An 18,684-nucleotide genomic window follows, 5' to 3' on the forward strand; every position below is an offset into this window, starting at 1 on the left:
AAGCATAACATAATCCCAAAGGTCTCAGTCATTGCCTCCTCTCTCTCTCTCTCTCTCTCTATATTATTGGAAGTCCACCTGAAGATTGTCGATCAAGACAAGAAACGATTGTAGTGGCGGTTTGTTGACTATTTATTAAAATTTTATGTATTGATTAAGTCTTTCCTTGTTTGTTTTGCAAAATAGTGGTTTTGTCTCTAATAATATTTTATATATATAATATATATATATAATATATAAAATATTATTAGAGACAAAACCACTATTTGCAAAACAAACAAGGAAAGACTTAATCAATACATAAAATTTTAATAAATAGTCAAAAAAAGATCGGGCGACACATTGTGTTCTTGAGCAAAACACTTCATTTCACGTTGCTCCAGTTCACTCAGCTGGCAAAAATGAGTAGCACTGCGATGGACTGGCATCCTGTCCAGCTGGGGAATATATATGCCATAGAATTTGACACTGAATTATTGGAAGTTCACCTGAAGATTGTCGATCAAGACAAGAAACGATTGTAGTGGCGGTTTTTTTGACTATTTATTAAAATTTTATGTATTGATTAAGTCTTTCCTTGTTTGTTTTGCAAAATAGTGGTTTTGTCTCTAATAATATTTTATATATATATATATATATATATTGTATACATATATATAGCATGGTAAGCGGACATCATTGTTTAACGTGCGCTTTCCATGCTAGCATGGGTTGGACGAATGATTGAGGTCTGGCGAACCAAATGGCTGCACCAGGCTTCAATCTTGATCTGGCAGAGTTTCTGAAGGGCATCCAGCTGTAGAAACTCTGCCAGATCAAGACTGGAGCCTGGTGCAGCCATCTGGTTCGCCAGACCTCAATCATTCGTCCAACCCATGCTAACATGGAAGGCGGACATTAAACGAAGATGATGAGATATATATATATATATATATATATATGACGAAGAGCTCCGCTTGAAACATTAAACCCTCCTTCTTTCCTGAGCGTCCAATAATACTATATTTGTTCCACGTCCTCGCGTTGTTGTGTTTTTTTGTGCTTTCATGTTTGGATTAACTTTACATATATATATGGAATACCGACGCTGATGAAGGCAATAGGTAATGTTTTTTATTACTTAAAACCCGAAACACAATCATGTACGCGATTAACCAAAGTTTTAATTCGTTCTCCTTCTTCTGCTAGCCTATTATGTAGTGTGTTTTTTCTCAGAGAATTTATGGTGGTAATAGTGTCTTTTGACATCTATTTTTCAGTCGTGGTGAGGCACAAGCCAAGCCCTTGTTATAATTAAGTATATAATTATAAAATATATATATAGGCACAGGTGTGGCTGTGTGGTAAGTAGCTTGCTTACCAACCACATGGTTCCGGGTTCATTCCTACTGCGTGGTACCTTGGGCAAGTATCTTCTACTATAGCCTTGGGCCGGCCAAAACCTTGTGAGGACCAGAGGGGGCTGGCATCGACCATGATTGTGTATAATTTAAAACAGTTTGATTCAGTTTCTGTGCTACTTCAAGTTTTGCAGACCTCTGTTAGGATTCCTTCCTGCTTCTGGAATGACCAAATGGAGAGATCCATTGGGTTACCTTGGGCAAGTATCTTTTGCTATAGCCTCGGGCCAACCTAAGCCTTGTGAATGGATTTGGCAGACGGAAACTGAAAAGAATCCTGTCATGTATATGTGTATGCAACGTGCTTTTTTTACAGTCCCTACCCAATACATTCCATTGACCATCCCAAGGCTATGGTAAGAGACCCTTACCCTAGATACGTCACACTGAGATCAACATGGCACCATGGAGCTATGTAACACCCTGGGACCATGATAAGTTCCTTAACAATGCAGTAATTCCTATCACCTTCCCTATTTTCTCTCTCTTGTATTCACTGACTTCTCTTCCTCTCTTGCAGGATGCCTGGCATTACCAAAAATGAACCTTCAGTTTCTCACCCTACATGATTATCTTCTCAAAAACTTCAATTTATTCCGCTTGGAATCTACCTGTAAGTTTTGTTTCCATTATTATTTTCATCATCATCATCATCATCACCACCACCACCAACACCACCATCATCAAGCAAGCAAGCTGGCGAATCTTTAGCATTCCAGGCATTTCATCTGTCTTTACATTCTGAGTTCAAATTCTGCCGAGGTGGACTTTGCCTTTTATCCTTTCAGGTTTGATAGATTAAGTACCAGTGAAATACTGGGGTTGATGTAATCAATCAGTCCCCTCCCACAAAATTTCAGGCCTTGTACCTTCTGTAGAACGGATTATCATTATTATTATTATTATTGTTGTTGTTGTTGTTATCGTTGTCGTTGTCATTGTTGAAGGCGGTGAGCCGGCACAATTGTTAGCACGCTGGACGAAATGCTTAGCTGCATTTTTCCGGTCACTATGTTCTAAGTTCAAATTCCGCTGAGGTCGACTTTGCCTTTCGTCCTTTTTTTTGGTGTCGATAAAATAAGTTCCATTGAAACACTGGGATTGATGTAATTGACTTCCTCATCCCTCAAAGGTTGCTGGTCTTGAGCCAGAAGCAGGCGTGCTCCGCCGGATGGGTTAGGGTTAGGTTGCACACGTGACTGGGTGTAAATGATTTAAGGGGAAAACTGGGTATAAAGGGCATCAGATGTTGTATGCAAAGAGAGAAGGGTGCACTGGTTTGGTCATGTGATGCATATGGATGAGGACAGCTGCATAAAAAAAAGGGCCCTAATTGTGGAGGGTACCTGTGGAAAGGCTTAGGGTTAGGGAGACGTGGGATGAAGTGGTGAGGAAGGATCTTCAGACCCTGGGCCTCCCTGAAGAAATGACAAGGGACCAGGTGTGGCGATTTTCTGTACTTGATAAGACCCATCAAGCTAAGTAAAATCACTGTGTTCCACATGTAGAGGTTTGTTCTTTCAGGTGCTAGTGTCACTTAAATTAGCACCTGTGTTAATTAAAGTGTTGTGTTAACACACCCATGCTAGTGTTGCATAAACACACCTGTGCTGTGTAAACGCACCTAGCCGGTGGCATGTAAAATGCAGCCAGTTCACTCTGCTAAGCGGCTGGCATTCGAAAGGGTATCCACCTGTAGAAACCATGCCACATAGGCGACGAGCTGACAGAAACATTAGCATGCCAGGGGAAATGCTTAGCGGCATTTCATCTGCCATTAACATTCTGAGTTCAAATTCCGTCGAGGTCGACTTTGCCTTTCATCCTTTTGGGGTCGATAAATTAAGTACCAGTTACACACTGGGGTCAATGTAATCGACTTAATACCTTTGTCTGTCCTTGTTTGTCCCCTCTATGTTTAGCCCCCTGTGGGCAATAAAGAAATAAGAAACGTTAGCATACCGGGCGAAATGCTTAGCGGCATTTCATCTGCCATTAACATTCTGAGTTCAAATTCCGTCGAGGTCGACTTTGCCTTTCATCCTTTTGGGGTCGATAAATTAAGTACCAGTTACACACTGGGGTCAATGTAATCGACTTAATACCTTTGTCTGTCCTTGTTTGTCCCCTCTGTGTTTAGCCCCTTGTGGGCAATAAAGAAATAAGAAACCATGCCACAACAGACACTTGGAGTCTGGACATTTCTCTGCTAGCCAGCTCCATGTCAAACTATCCATCTCATGCTAGCATGGACACCGGACATTAAACGATGATGATGATTAAGGCAGCGAGCTGGCAGAACCATTAGTGCTTTGGACAAAAATACTCAGCAGCATTTTCTGTGGTTCTTTACATTCTGAGTTCATATCCTGCCAAACTCAACTTTACCTTTAATTTTTCTGGAGGGGTCAATAAAATCTAATAATTGAGAGGTCAGTGGAGTGGAGGGGGCTGTAATCTACTTGTAGCCCTTCCCCTAGAATTGCTGACCATCTGCCAAGATTTGGAACCATCATTTGCATCTTTGTTCCTTTTTCTTTTCCAGATGAAATCAGACAAGACATAGAAGATGCGTTGACTCACATGAAACCATGGTAACAACATTGATTCTAATCATCAAATTCATTTTATTTTCACACAGAAAACACACTTCTATTTTGTGTAAACTTACATTCACGTTCTTTTATTCTTTTAGTCAATAAATTAGGTACCAGTAAAACACTGGGGTCGATATAATCGACTACTCCCCTCTCACCTCAAATTCCAGGCCTTGTGCCTATAGCAGAAAAGATTGTTATATTATATTATATGATTGGTATTCCACTGAGGTTAACTTTGCTTTCATCCTTTCAGGGCCAATAAAATTAGTACCAGTTGTGTACTGGGGTCAATGTAATCGATTTAACCTCTCCCCCGAAATTGCTGGCCTTGTGCCAAAATTTGAAACCATTACTACTACTACTACTACCACTACTACTACTACTACTACTACTACTACTACTACTAAAGCAGGGAGCTGGCCAAATCGTTTAGTACACCAGGTAAAATGCTTGGCAGCATTTTGTCTGTTGCTGTGTTCTGAGTTCAAATTCCACCGAGGTTGAATCTTGCCTTTCATCCTTCCCAGATCAATAAATTAAGTACCAGTGAAACACTGGGGTCGATGTAATCGACTAGTCCCCCACCAAAATTTTAGGCCCCTTGCACCTTTAGTAAAAAGGTTTATTATTATTATTATTGAGTGAGAGAGCAATGCATGCCATCAAAGTGACACTGAGGTACAAATATACAAAGCCCAATATACCCATCATGACTACCAATCTGACGGGTAGTCATGATGGGTATATTGGGCTACTCGACCTGAAGAAAATTCTAACTGGGCTCCACCTGCAATCAAGGTTATGTGCTGTTTATCTTGATATAAGGTTACCATGTGCATATATGGTTGTGATGCATGTGCCTGGGATACATGATCTTGCTTGCAGGTGGGGCCCAGTTAGAATTTTCTTCAGGTCGAGTAGCCCATCCCACTCAAAAGGTCCCTGAATAAGGCTGGTTTAAGGATGTTGAACAAATATTATTATTATTATTATTTTTTCCTTCTTTCTTCAAATTTTCTTACATTTCTCGCCGAGTGTTTTCCATACACCTAGGGCAGAGAAGGGCATTGTATGCATTCCCAGATTACACGCGCAAATTCACGGATAAAATATGTATTTAAAAATTAATAAATAAATGAATTCATGGATGGATGTTACTTATTATTATTATGATCATTATTATTATTATTGTTGTTGTTTTGTTAATGTTTTGTTTTTTTCCTTACTGTTTTCTTCAGGCTTGCAGAAGACCAGTCAACAATGTTTGGTGGATGGGCTCGAATGGCACAACCGATAACGGCCTTCAGTGTGGTTGAGGTGTGTAGCTGAGTATTTCTACCCCACTTCTTGTCTGTCTGTAACTCCTTTTATCTTCATCACTATTCCTCTCTGGTCAATCTCTCATCAACTTCTTCAAGTATCACTTGAAAAGGAAAGTGAGAGCAGAGAGGCAAGTTTTGTCAAGCGAATGTTTTAAAAAAAGATGGGTGAATGTAGCAAGAATGGCACGTATGAATGACGAAGCCACCTTGAGCATAATCCTATGAACCCGAAAAAATTTAAAACAGAGGGTTACCTACTTGCAAGCAAATGTGGTAACAAGTAACATTATTGACCGAGGGTATCGTGGTCTTTTTCATAGGCTTTTCTTTCCATGGATAAACCTTATCTGTTTCCCCCTTTACACTTTACATCATGACATTTCTGTGATACACGTTCCCTATTGATCGTATTTTTTTCTTTCTTTTTTTCTTTCCCTTTTATGATCCCTTTTGATAGAAAACCTACCCCAGTTTTTTTTTTTTCCTCCCCCAAAAGAAAAGCTCTACTTTGTAATCTGTCCCGTCTGTGTGCAGCCCTGTGTGGCTAATAAAGAAACATATCATCATCACTGTTGTGGAAGGATCCAGACCGCCCCCATGTGACCAAAAGTGGACGGATGCATTTCAATAAAATAAAGCTGTGTGAACTGTTGGTGGTTGACAGGGATGGTCATTCGTTTTGGATTGCTGTATTAGTTTAATATCGTATCTACGTTTGTACGTTTGGCGTAGTATGGAATACACTCTGTGTGAACATATTAACTCTGCGAAAGGTCGTTCCAGATAACCATATCCAAATTTTTATTTGGGTACTACTATTCCTACACCCCACCCCGTTGCACATCGTTGTCATAACATTATTGGTGATGAGATATTCAAACCCACGACATAACAACCACCATCACCATTATCATTATCATCATCACTATCATTATTAATGGTGATGATGATGTTGGGCTGCTCTCATTTTCCAACTACCAAATGCGTTCATAAGTCATTGGTTGGCCCAGGGCTATAGTAGAAGACATCCAAGTTGCTGTACCCTGGGATTGAACCCCAAACCACACAACCATACCCGTCCCTCTCTTGTGTATTTCCCTTGTTTGTTTTTCTTATTTCATTTAATTTTTTTTTCTTTGGTTTTCTCTTTTCTTTACTTGTCTTGTAAATTCTTCCTCCCAGGTTGCCAAACCTCGCATCGGAGAATCTCATCCATCCCAGGTCCGTGCCGACATCACAGTCAACCTAAGTGTCAGACCGGAAATAAAATCTGAATGGGAAGGTACGAGATTAATTAATTTTTCTTTTAATTACTTTTAATTTAAACTAGTCTAAAAGCCACACCCCATGTGGACTTTTAAGCTGGGTCCTGTGGCCCAAAACTAAAGAACGCAATGATAATAAAGATCCCAATGCTGGATGTTCAAGAACCAAATGCGGGGCAGATTTTCAATCCTGGGGGTCATCCTGATTCCAAAAAGGTATTGGGTTGTCCGGAAAGTTTGTGCTGATTTTTAAAGGAAAGAAAAAGGTCAATAAATACTTGCCATTACATTTTTAATCAACCAAATATGAACCATTTTGTTGCACAATGCGTCTCCATCTTTCCTTTAACTTGAAAATACCCTCTTCCCAGAATTGAGGTGGTTTCATGGCAAAGAATTCATCAAGGTATCTTTTTACGTCATCCAAGGAATTGAAATTTTTACCATTAAGACTATTCTGCAGAGACCTGAATAAGTGGAAATCCGAAGGAGCAATATCTGGTGAATATGGAGGGTGGGGTAACACATCCCAGCCAAGCTGCAGCAATGTTTGTCTGGTTCCCAAAGCATCAAGTGCCGAAAATGAACTTTCTTATCTTCCATTTTAAAGGGTTACAGAATTAACACAGGTTATAGGAACATAAACCTTCTTCCATGAAAAGATAGCTTAAACTGTGCTCTAAATGGAGGTGTAGTCAAATCCTATTTTATGGACTCAACCATGTTCTAAAATAAGTCGAAACGTAAGCTACTATAAATTGGCACCTTTTATAACAATTCTCCTGGGCACTCTATTCCAATTTCCTTGATATTCCCCTTGATGCCTTCTGATACTGTCCCAGGGACCCAACAATAATTGGCACTATTACACCTTCATCATTTTCCATAGCCAGGCTATTCCGTACTTAAGAGTGTTGTATCCATCTATCTTTTCACCTTCCTTCTTGACTTATTATTATCGTTATTATTATGTTGTTGTTGTTGATTTTCAGCTCTACGGAAACATGACGTGGCTTTTCTCATCACGGTGAAACCAACATCCCCTATTGGGACACCTTACAACACCGAGAAACCTTTCAGTCCGCAGGTTGGACTGACTTACGTTAGGGGCTGTGAAATTGAGGGACTTCTTGATGACAATGGGAAAGTTATTGAAGAAGGTAAGGAACAACCTATCACCACACAATCAAAATCTTTTTCGTTTTTGCACCAAAAATTTTTTTAAATCATCATTATTATTATTATTATTATTATTATTATCATCATTATTATTATTATTCATCATCATCATCATTATTATTATCATCATCATTATTATTATTATTATTATTATTATTATTATTATTATTATTATTATTATTTATTATCACCATTATATTATTATTATCATCATCATCATTATTATTATTATTATTATTATTATTATTATTATTATTATTATTATTATCATCATCATTATTATTATTATTCATCATCATCATTATTATTATTATATTATTATTATTATTATTATTATTATTATTTATTATTATTATCACCATTATTATTATTATTATAATCATCATCATTATTATATTATTATTATTATTATTATTATTATTATCATCATCATCATTATTATTATCATCATTATATTATTATTATTATTATTATATTATTATTATATTATTATTATCATCATCATCATTATTATTTATTATTATTATTATTATATTATATTATTATTATTATCATTATTATTATTATTATCATCATCATCATCATTATTATTATTATTATTATTATTATTATTATTATATCATTATTATTATTATTATCATCATCATCATCATTATTTATTATTATTATTATTATTATTATTATTATTATTATTATCATCATTATTATTATTTATCATCATCATCATCATATTATTATTATATTATTATTATTATTATTATTATATCATCATTATTATTATATTATCATCATCATCATTATTATTATCATCATCATCATTATTATTATTATTATTATATTATATTATTATTATTATTATTATTATTATTATTGTTTGATTTCTTAGGTCCTGAACCCAAACCCGATCTCCATGGAGACACAAGAACCTTACGTGTGTGGCTTGACCCCAATCAATACCAACAGGATATGGCAAAAACTCTGAAAGGGGGCGAGGTAATTAAAGTTACTTAATTAAAAAAAATATTACATCCTATTGAGTTAGTGCTAATGTACATAATGTAATTAGCCATAGCGGGCATGGTGTGTGACTAAGAAGCAAGCTTGCTTTTGAACCATGTGATTTTGGGTCCCATCCCACTGCATGGCACCTTGGGCAAGTATCTTTTACTATAGCCTTGGGTTGACCAATGCCATGTGAGTGGATTGGCAGAGAAAAACTGTGAGAAAGCCTATTGTATATACATGTGTGTGTGTGTTTGTGTATGTATATATATATATATATATATATATATATATATATATATATATTGGCCTGCTCGCTTAGCCAGCGGGGTGGCATCGTTTGAAGGCTAAAACAATGTGAAGCGCATTGTGACCAGCGATGTGTAACAACATCTGATAGCCTGGTCGGTCACAGTGATATATATATATATATATACATACACGAGGAGTGTTGCAAAGTTCTTGGCTTTAGGTAAAAGAAAATACAGGAGAATCAGTTAATTATGATTTTGTTCAAAATATGAGGGGGCGCTGAAAAGTTCCTGGCTTTAAAAGTATCGCGAAAGGCCTGGTTGAAGGCCCAAGCCTCCAAGTTCTTTTACAAGGCTTAGAAAAACAGAAAGACCACTGCAATAAGTGCAAATATGAGATGGGAATATGTTGGATAAAATCATAATTAACTGATCCTCCTCTATTTTCTTTTACTCAAAACCAGGAACTTTCCAGCACCCCCTCATACATACTTATACACATACACACATATTTATATATACATACATATATACACACACATAGCGCTTGACAACTGGAAATGGGTGTTTCATTCAACATCCTTAAACAACCCTTTTTCAGGGACCTTTTAAACAGGATGGGTTACTCAACCTGAAGAAAATTCTAACTGGGCTGTTTATCTTGATATGAGATCACTATATTGCACACATTTGGTTGTGATACATGTGCCTGGTGTACCCTTATCAGACGGGTGGTCATGATGGGTAAACTGGGCTTTGTATATCTTACCCCACTGTCACTTTGATGGCATGTACTTCTCTCTCACTCAATAATAATAACTTCTAATAATTATGATTTTTGTCTTGTTAGGATGTGTACGAAACCTTCAATGTAATCATGAGAAGAAAACCCAAAGAAAACAACTTCAAGGCTGTTTTGGAGACAATTCGTGATTTGATGAACACAGACTGTGTGGTACCGAATTGGTTGCATGACTTGATTCTGGGTTACGGAAGCCCTGATGCTGCTCACTATTCTAAGTAAGTGACCCCCTGCCAACCTTTATCACCATTTGTATGTAACCCTAGGACATGCTCTGCAAGATGGGTAATGTCAGTGTGCATGTAGGGCAGAGTGTAAGGGATTTGAGAGGAAAATTGGGTATATGAGGCAGGCATGAGATGTAGTGTGCAAGAGAGGGGACTGCACTGGTATGGTCATGTGATGCGTATGGATGAGGATGGATTTGGGTCCAGTCACATCTATCTGGATGTTTTGTGTTCTTGTTCCATTTTGTATTATATATATATATAAAAATAAAACCTGTTAACTCTAATAATTACATATATTTTTACCTTTTTCTTTCCTTCTGATCCTCTCACCACTTCCATCACCCTCATCTCCAGGATGCCCAACCAAATCCCAACACTGGACTGGAACGACACATTCCTCAGTTCTCCCCACATGAACGAGAGTTTTCCTGATTCCGAAGTGATTATGAAACCCCAGAAGCAAGACGTTGAACCTCAACCACCATTCAGGTATTGTTGACTTTGTCTCTACGTTTTAGAAAACCCCATAATTAGGGTCGTCTTTGAGTGGGTGGGAGATGCCCCTTCAAATATATACAGGCCCCTTTATATTGATTTGTTTATTTAGATTTAACCTTTTAGCATTTAAACTGACCACATCCAGCCCCAAATATTCTACCTGTTTTATGTTCAAATTGCCCAGATCTGACCTTTTACACTTACCCTACAATGTCATTCTAAAAATAAACATTCACATTGTTGAAATCTCAAAGCTTATGTTTAATCCAAAACAGTGTGAACCTATATGCATTATATTTGACAAAGTTGTCTGAATGCTAAAGAGTTAAAGACACCCTGTAATTCCATGTGCAGACAATCTCAGTAGCCAAGTTCTAGTTTTGGGGATGGTCACCATTTGGAGAATCTTGTAAAATTGAAAGGTTGAATAGTTTGTGCAGTGCACATAGAAACACAAACATACATACATATACATACACTTACATATACATTCATACACACACATACTCACAAACACAAATATATACATAGAGGTCTTGGCGTGGCTGTGTGGTAAGAATTTTGCTTCCCAACCACATGGTTCTGTGTTCAGTCCCACTGTGTGGCACTTTGGGCAAAGTGTCTTCCACTATAGCTTTGGCCTGATCAAAGCCTTGTGAGTGGATTATTTAGACAAAAACTGAAAGATGACCATCGTGTGTGTGTGTATACATATATATATATGTGTATATACATTATATATGTATGTATAAATATATATGTGTGTGTGTGTATATATATATATATGTGTGTGTGTGTGTGTGTGTGTATATATATATTTCGTTTTTGGATTTGATTTGAAAGATTCTTTATGTGAGTTCGTGTGTTGAAGCATATTCTATTGTCTGGGGAGAGTCATTCACTTTTGGTGCCTTATAATTTAACACACTCACTGGTAAAATTTCCACTTATTTCTTTTTTATTTTTCTAAAATTTTCGTTGCCTCTTGCAAACTTTTTGAGAGTCAAAGTTATTGAAAAGGTTGCAAGACGCAATAAAAATTTTAGAAAAATAAAAAGGAAATAAGTGGAAATTTTACCAGTGAGTGTGTTAAATTATAAGGCACCAAAAGAGAATGACTCTCCCCAGATACAACAGTATATATATATATATATATATATATATATATATATGTATGTGTGTGTATGTCTTTGGGTTTGTCCCTCACCACCAGTGTTGGTTTGTTTACATCCCTGTTACTTAGCAGTTCAGCTAAAAGGTTGCATTAGAATAAGTACCAGGCTTCAATGGAAAAAAAAAAAGGTACTGGGGTTGATTTGTTTGACTAAAAGAAAAACAAAAACATTCGTTGTGGTGCCCCAGCATGGCCACAGTCTAAAGACCGAAAGCACTTAAAAGAAAGCATACAAGAAAGAATATATCTGCTCACCTGCAACATTTGTTTGTACACACCTGTATTATACATGTTTTTAAATCTATAACATATCTCCCTGTCTGTCTGTGTGTCACCTATTGCTCATACCATGTCTTTTCTGTTTTCTTACCATTCCTCTTCAGACTCACCATGATGGCTGACAGTTCTTCGTTGGAGAGAAGCACAAATGAAGAGAAAACTGGCCCCAAATCCACTGTCAACGCTGAAGCCCATATCATCCCGAATCGAGGCCCTTACACTTACAGTCAGCCGAAAAGGTAACAACTTGTAATTTATCCACCCATCGTGTAATTTATCCACCCCATCACCATACACCAGACTCATTTATCTATTTCGTTCCTACTGCACCATAACCACCACCACCACTACCACCATCACCACTACTACCATCATCACTACTACTACCACCATCACCACTACTACCATCATCACTACTACTACCACCATCACCACTACTACCATCATCACTACTACTACCACCATCACTACTACTATCACCATCACTCTCACCACAACCACCTCTGCCGTCACCATCACCAACACCACAACCACCACTACCATCACCACTACAACCAGCAGCCCACTACTATCACCACCACCAGCCCACCACCATCACCATCACTCTCACCACAACCACCTCTACCGTCACCACCACCACCACCACCACCACCACCAGCAGCCCACCACCATCATCACCCTCACCACACCTACCTCTACCGTCACCACCACCACCACTATCATCATCACCATCACTCTCACCACAACAACCTTTACCACCACCACCATCACCACCACCACCGCCACCACTAATAATAACACTAAACAGGAAACTGGGGGTGTGTTAGTCCAAATATTTGCAACAGAATGTGCTTTGCTATAGACCCTCAAGGGCCAGGTGGGGCTGATAAATTGGATGTCCGGGTATTTGTTTAGTGTTTAGGGTATTTGGCTCCTGATCATAAGATTGGGGTTTCAATTCCTGAACTAGGCAACACATTATGTCCTTGAGCAAAACATTCATTTCATGTTGCTCCAGTCCACTCAGCTGGCAAAAATGAGAAATCCTGCAACAGACTAGTGTCCTGTCCAAGTGAAGAGTATATACGCCCTGGAAAGCAGGAAACCGGCCCTTATGAGTGAGCATGACTTGAGAAAGGACCCCACCCTTTTTTTTTTTATATGAATCCCTTTCATTCCTGTTTTACTCTACCAGACTTTTATAGCCATTTGATGTTTGAAAAAAATCCCCTTATATTTTTCTAATTCAAAATTATTAGGAATTCTATAAAACAACATTAAAATATTTTGTGTCTTGTAGACTTATAAGCGATTTATTGCAGATAAAATTTAACCACAAAATCCTAAATGGTCCCCTCACAAGGGTCACATGAACCCCGGTTGAGAATCTCTGTCTTATATATATTATTATGTGTGTGTGTGATTTATGTTCTCGTAGGAACACTGTGCCGTTTACACCAACGCAAATCGAGGCTATCCGAGCCGGAATGCAACCAGGTTTAACAATGGTGGTCGGACCTCCAGGGACTGGGAAAACAGATGTGGCTGTCCAGATCATTTCCAATCTTTACCACAACTTTCCGGATCAGCGGACACTCATAGTGACTCATTCTAACCAGGTGAGTAGAGGGATGTCTTGTTATCTTGTTGTTTTGTGTGTGTATATATTTCATCATCATCACCATCATCATCATCACCATCACTATCGTCATCATCATTGTCATCATCACCATCATCATCATCATCATCGTTGTCATCATCACCATCATCATATTAGCATCCACTTTCTCCATACCTGCTTGAGTTGCATGGAGTTTATTGAGGTAGATTTTTTATGGTTGGATGCCTTTCCTGTCATTAACCCGCACCTGTTTCCAAGCAATGGAATATTCCCTCGTGGCCAGACATCTCACAGAATAGGACTCACCCTCAGAGTGAAACTCAGATTGTGTATAAAGACAGCTATGCTACATGGCAGCAAAACATGGACTATTGACTGCAGAGGACATGCGTAGGCTTGAAAGAAATGAAACCAGCATGTTCTGCTGGATGTGCATCATCATTGTGCATTTACAGCAAAGTGTAAATAGTTTGAGAGAAAACTTTGGTATAAGAGGCATCAGATGTAGTGTGCAAGAGAGAAGACTGCACTGGTTTGGTCATGTGATGTGTATGTGGAAGCATCATCCAACCAAAATGCAAATATATGGGAAACTACCACCTGTGTCATCTCTTGTGAAAGGTAGAAGAGTCCAGTTTGCTGGACATTGTTGTAGAGCTGAAAACGAGGCAATTTCTACTCTTCTCCTCTGGAAGCCATATACTTGCGATACCAGAGGGCGCACACTCTCCTACCCTGATGTAATCTCCAGGGATACAGACATCCAGCAACATGACCTCCGTAATGCTAAGATGGACTGTGAAGTCTGGCATAGCATGGTAAATTCCATTGTCTCGACCACGGTCAAACAATGATGATGACGATGATGTGTATGGATGAGGATGGTTGTGTAAAGAAGTGCTGATCTCTAACTGTGAAGGGAATCTGTGGAAGAGGTAGACCCTGGAAGATGTGGGGTGAAGGGATGACGAAGGATCTTCAGATGTTGAGCCTCTCTGACTGAGGAGATGACAAGGGGCCAAGACCTCTGGTGGTTTGCAGTGCTTGTGAAGACACACCCAGCTAAGTAAAATTGAGGCCATCCGTACATACAGGTATGTCCTTCATATCCATGCTTCCACCACCACCACCACAATCTGTTCCTCTCCCATGCAAAACCTCTCCACAACCCATCTTCCTCCACCCTTGACCACCACCCCCTGCGTATGATATACAATACATTTGGTATATAGCACAATGTGTTTGTTACTGTTTCTTTCTCTTGTAGGCCCTCAATCAGCTTTTTGAGAAAATCATTGCACTGGACATAGACGAGCGCCATTTGCTCCGACTGGGCCATGGAGAAGAGGCACTGGAGACCGAGAAAGATTACAGCAGGTCTGAGTCCAATATATGTTCGTTGTTGTTGTTGGTGTTTGTAAATCTTGTTGCCGTTGGCGTCTTTGTCATTGTCATCGTTGTTTTAATGTCCACCTTTCCGTACTGGCATCGGCCGGACAGTTTGAGTGGACCCAGCAAACTGTGTTCTCGGCTTTTGCATAGTTTCTATGGCTGGATCATCATCGTCATTGCCGTTACCATTACCACCTTAAATACACTTAAAACTTTTTTTCCTGAATTTGACCTGCTGAAATGAGGGTGCGTCTAATATGCCGTCAAATACGGTAATTAATATCGTTCGTTAACCCTTTAACATTTAGATTATTCTGTCAAATGAAATGCTTATTTATTTGCACTGTAATTAATCAAGCATTATCTCATAGCTCGGAAATTTCGACAATGTGATTACTCTTTTACTTGTTTCAGTCATTTGACTGCGGCCATGCTGGAGCACCGCCTTTAATCGAGCAACTCGACCCTGGGACTTATTCTTTTGTAAGCCCAGTACTTATTCTATCGGTCTCCCTTGCCGAACCGCTAAGTAACGGGGACATAAACACACCAGCATCGGTTGTCAAGCAATGCTAGGGTGACAAACACAGACACACACACAAACACACACACGCATATATATACATATTTACGATGGGCTTCTTTCAGTTTCCGTCTACCAAATCCACTCACAAGGCTTTGGTTGGCCCGAGGCTATAGTAGAAGACACTTGCCCAAGGTGCCACGCAGTGGGACTGAACCCGGATTGTTTATTTTTAGAATGACATTGTAGGGTCAGTGTGAGAGGCAAGGTTTATTTGGTTTGAGCATAAAACAGGTGGAATATTTGGGCTGGACAATGGTCAATTTACACAGGTATGAATACAAATATGGTGTTAATATGTGTTTTTGAATCCCTCAGGTATGGCCGTGTTAATTATGTCCTCGCACAACGACTGGAGCTTCTTGATGAAGTGGCTCGACTGCAGGGAAGTTTAAACGTCCAGTGTGATATGTCGTACACCTGTGAAACAGCTGGATATTTTTACCTGTACCAGGTGAGTCGAACTTTGACCTTAGCAGTTTGGGTTCATTAATAGCATTTTTTTAATATGGGTTACATTTTAAACTTTCTTTTACTGTAATTGTTTCCATGTATATATACACACTTAGAGGAATACACACACACATACACACATATGTATGTATGTATAAAATAATGAAGGCAGATGTATGCAATATAAAATCAGAAAGGAAGAATTCAGTTGTCACGAATTGTGACTAAGGGTGCTAGGTAGCATTGCTAGAAATAAGAGTTAAAAACCCTCAGAGCTGCAACAAAGCACATTTTCATCTCTAAGGGTTTTTAACTCTTATTTATAGTTTGTGAAGACCTGTTGAACCGAGTGAAATTGTAGTCATGATCGATATTAGTGATGCCTGACTGGGACCCATGGTGGTGGCTCGTAGAAAGCATCATTTGAGCATGGCCAGTGACAGTGTTACCTGGCTGGCTCCCGTGCCAGTGGCATATAGAAGCACCCACTACACTCTTGGAGTGGTTGGCTTTGGGAAGGGTATCCAGTTGTAGAAACCATGTCAAGTCAGACTTGCCAAACCATCCAACTTATGCCAGCATGGAAGGCAGACATTAAGCAACAATGATAATGATTATTTACATTCGACGGATATTTTTATGGGCATATGGCGTAGTGGTTAAGACCGCGGGCTACTAGCCCCAAAATTCCGAGTTCAATTCCAAGCAGTGACCTGAACAATAATAATAATAATAAAAATACTAATAATAATAACATCGAAAAATACCTTAAGAATGAGAACCCAGGTTCAAAATTTCTCCAAGAGATCTGATAAAGGCTGGAGGGTATATCAGCTGAAACGTTGTGTAACAACAAACAAGATGAGGACAAATATCCATCAAATGTAAATAATGTACATAATTCCTCATCTCTTAAATATAGAACTGAACGATGATGATTTCTAGCAATATAGGTGCTACCCAGAACCCTCGGTCACAATTAGTGACAACTGAATTTTGCCTTTTTGGTTATATACATGTGTGTGTGTGTGTGTCACATGGTCGTGATTGACCCGTCTATCAGATGTTGTTATACATCACTGGTCACAGTGCACTTTACATCGTTTTAACTTTTGAACATTGCCATACCTCTGGCTAGATGAGCTGGCCAGCATTCCCCTTGATCATACACACACACACACACATACATATATGCACCTGCGTGCAATGCACACACACACACACACACTTATATTCATCATGTCACACACAAAACCCTTGTCATATTTTCTCCAATCAATAACCATTCCCTTTTTCCTAAATTCTTCAGGTTTTGGCAAGATGGGAAGAATTTGAAAGTAAAATCACAAATGCAGAATCAAAGGTTGGTTGTCTTCCACTTGTTTTATTTATTTATTTTCTTTTTTTCATTTCCCTCTGACATATTTTGTTGTTGCTGTTTAGTACTAGGTCAGTCCTAAATGAACTGACCTTTGGTCAAAAGCTGGTTATCTAAACGTGACAGAATTACTTCTGCTGCTGCTACGGTTTAGTACCAGGTCAGTCCTAATTGAACATCTCTGTGGTCAAAGGACTGTTGTTCTAGTATTTGATGTATTTCTGTGACATTCAATTGTGGCTTCACAAGATTATATAATATGATATCCAAATAATTTTGGGATATTTTTTATAAAAAAAAAACTGAGAAATTCTTATTAAAATGTATTTGGAAATTATTATATAAATACATATATATATAAAAATAAATACTTGTTTTACTTGTTTCAGTCATTTGATTGTAGCCATGCTGGAGCACTGCCTTTAGTCAAGCAAATCGACCCCAGGACCTATTCTTTCTAAGCGCCTAGTACTTATTCTATCAGACTCTTTTGCTGAACCACTAAGTTACGGAGACATAAACACACCAGTATCGGTTGTCAAGCAATGCTAGGGGAACAAACACAAACACACACACATATATACATATATACAACAGGCTTCTTTCAGTTTCCGTCTACCAAATCCACTCACAAGGCTTTGGTCAGCCCGAAGCTATAGTAGAAGACACTTGCCCAAGGTGCCACACAGTGGGACTGAACCTGGAACCATGTAGTTGGTAGGCAAGCTACTTACCACACAGCCACACACACACACATTCATATACATATATGTAGTAGAAATCTTGCTTCTGGGTTCAATCCCACTGCATGGCACCTTGGGCAAGTGTCTTCTACTATAGCCTCAGGCTGACCAAAGTCCTCTGAGTGGATTTGGTAGAAACTGATAGAAGCTCAACATATATAAACGTATGTGTTTGCTCCCTACCACCAGTTGACAACTAGTGTTGGTTTGTTTACATCCCTCTAACTAAGCAGTTCAATAAATGAGACTGATAGGATAAGTATCAAGCTTTAAAAAAATAGGTAGTAGGGTCGATTCGATCGACTAAAATTCAAAGCAGTACTGGCTGCAGTCTAATGACAGAAAACAATTAAAAAGTAAAAGATATGTATGTGTGTGTGTGTGTGTGTATATATAAAGTTAATCCAAACAAGAAAGCACAAAAAAACACAACGCGAGGACGTGGAACAAATATAGTATTATTGGACACTCAGGAAAGAAGGAGGGTTAGCGGAGCTCTTCGTCGGAAACAT

The 18,684-nt window shown here is 38.6% G+C and overlaps 1 protein-coding gene across 1 annotated transcript in view; it reads left to right on the forward strand.

Annotated features, from left to right (window-relative positions):
- LOC115223929 (RNA helicase aquarius) overlaps nucleotides 1–18,684 on the forward strand; it is a 64,986-nt gene that overhangs the window by 22,696 nt on the left and 23,606 nt on the right. Inside the window, exons 16-28 of the mRNA XM_029794665.2 lie at nucleotides 1,921–2,013; nucleotides 3,946–3,994; nucleotides 5,239–5,317; nucleotides 6,505–6,604; nucleotides 7,580–7,747; nucleotides 8,653–8,759; nucleotides 9,870–10,039; nucleotides 10,406–10,540; nucleotides 12,107–12,241; nucleotides 13,441–13,621; nucleotides 14,891–15,000; nucleotides 15,917–16,052; nucleotides 17,361–17,414. Of these exons, the coding sequence (XP_029650525.1) occupies nucleotides 1,921–2,013; nucleotides 3,946–3,994; nucleotides 5,239–5,317; nucleotides 6,505–6,604; nucleotides 7,580–7,747; nucleotides 8,653–8,759; nucleotides 9,870–10,039; nucleotides 10,406–10,540; nucleotides 12,107–12,241; nucleotides 13,441–13,621; nucleotides 14,891–15,000; nucleotides 15,917–16,052; nucleotides 17,361–17,414 (1,517 nt within the window). The remainder of the gene's footprint in view (nucleotides 1–1,920; nucleotides 2,014–3,945; nucleotides 3,995–5,238; nucleotides 5,318–6,504; nucleotides 6,605–7,579; nucleotides 7,748–8,652; nucleotides 8,760–9,869; nucleotides 10,040–10,405; nucleotides 10,541–12,106; nucleotides 12,242–13,440; nucleotides 13,622–14,890; nucleotides 15,001–15,916; nucleotides 16,053–17,360; nucleotides 17,415–18,684) is intronic.

Source organism: Octopus sinensis, linkage group LG24, assembly GCF_006345805.1.
Source record: "Octopus sinensis linkage group LG24, ASM634580v1, whole genome shotgun sequence".
Lineage (NCBI taxonomy): Eukaryota > Metazoa > Mollusca > Cephalopoda > Octopoda > Octopodidae > Octopus > Octopus sinensis.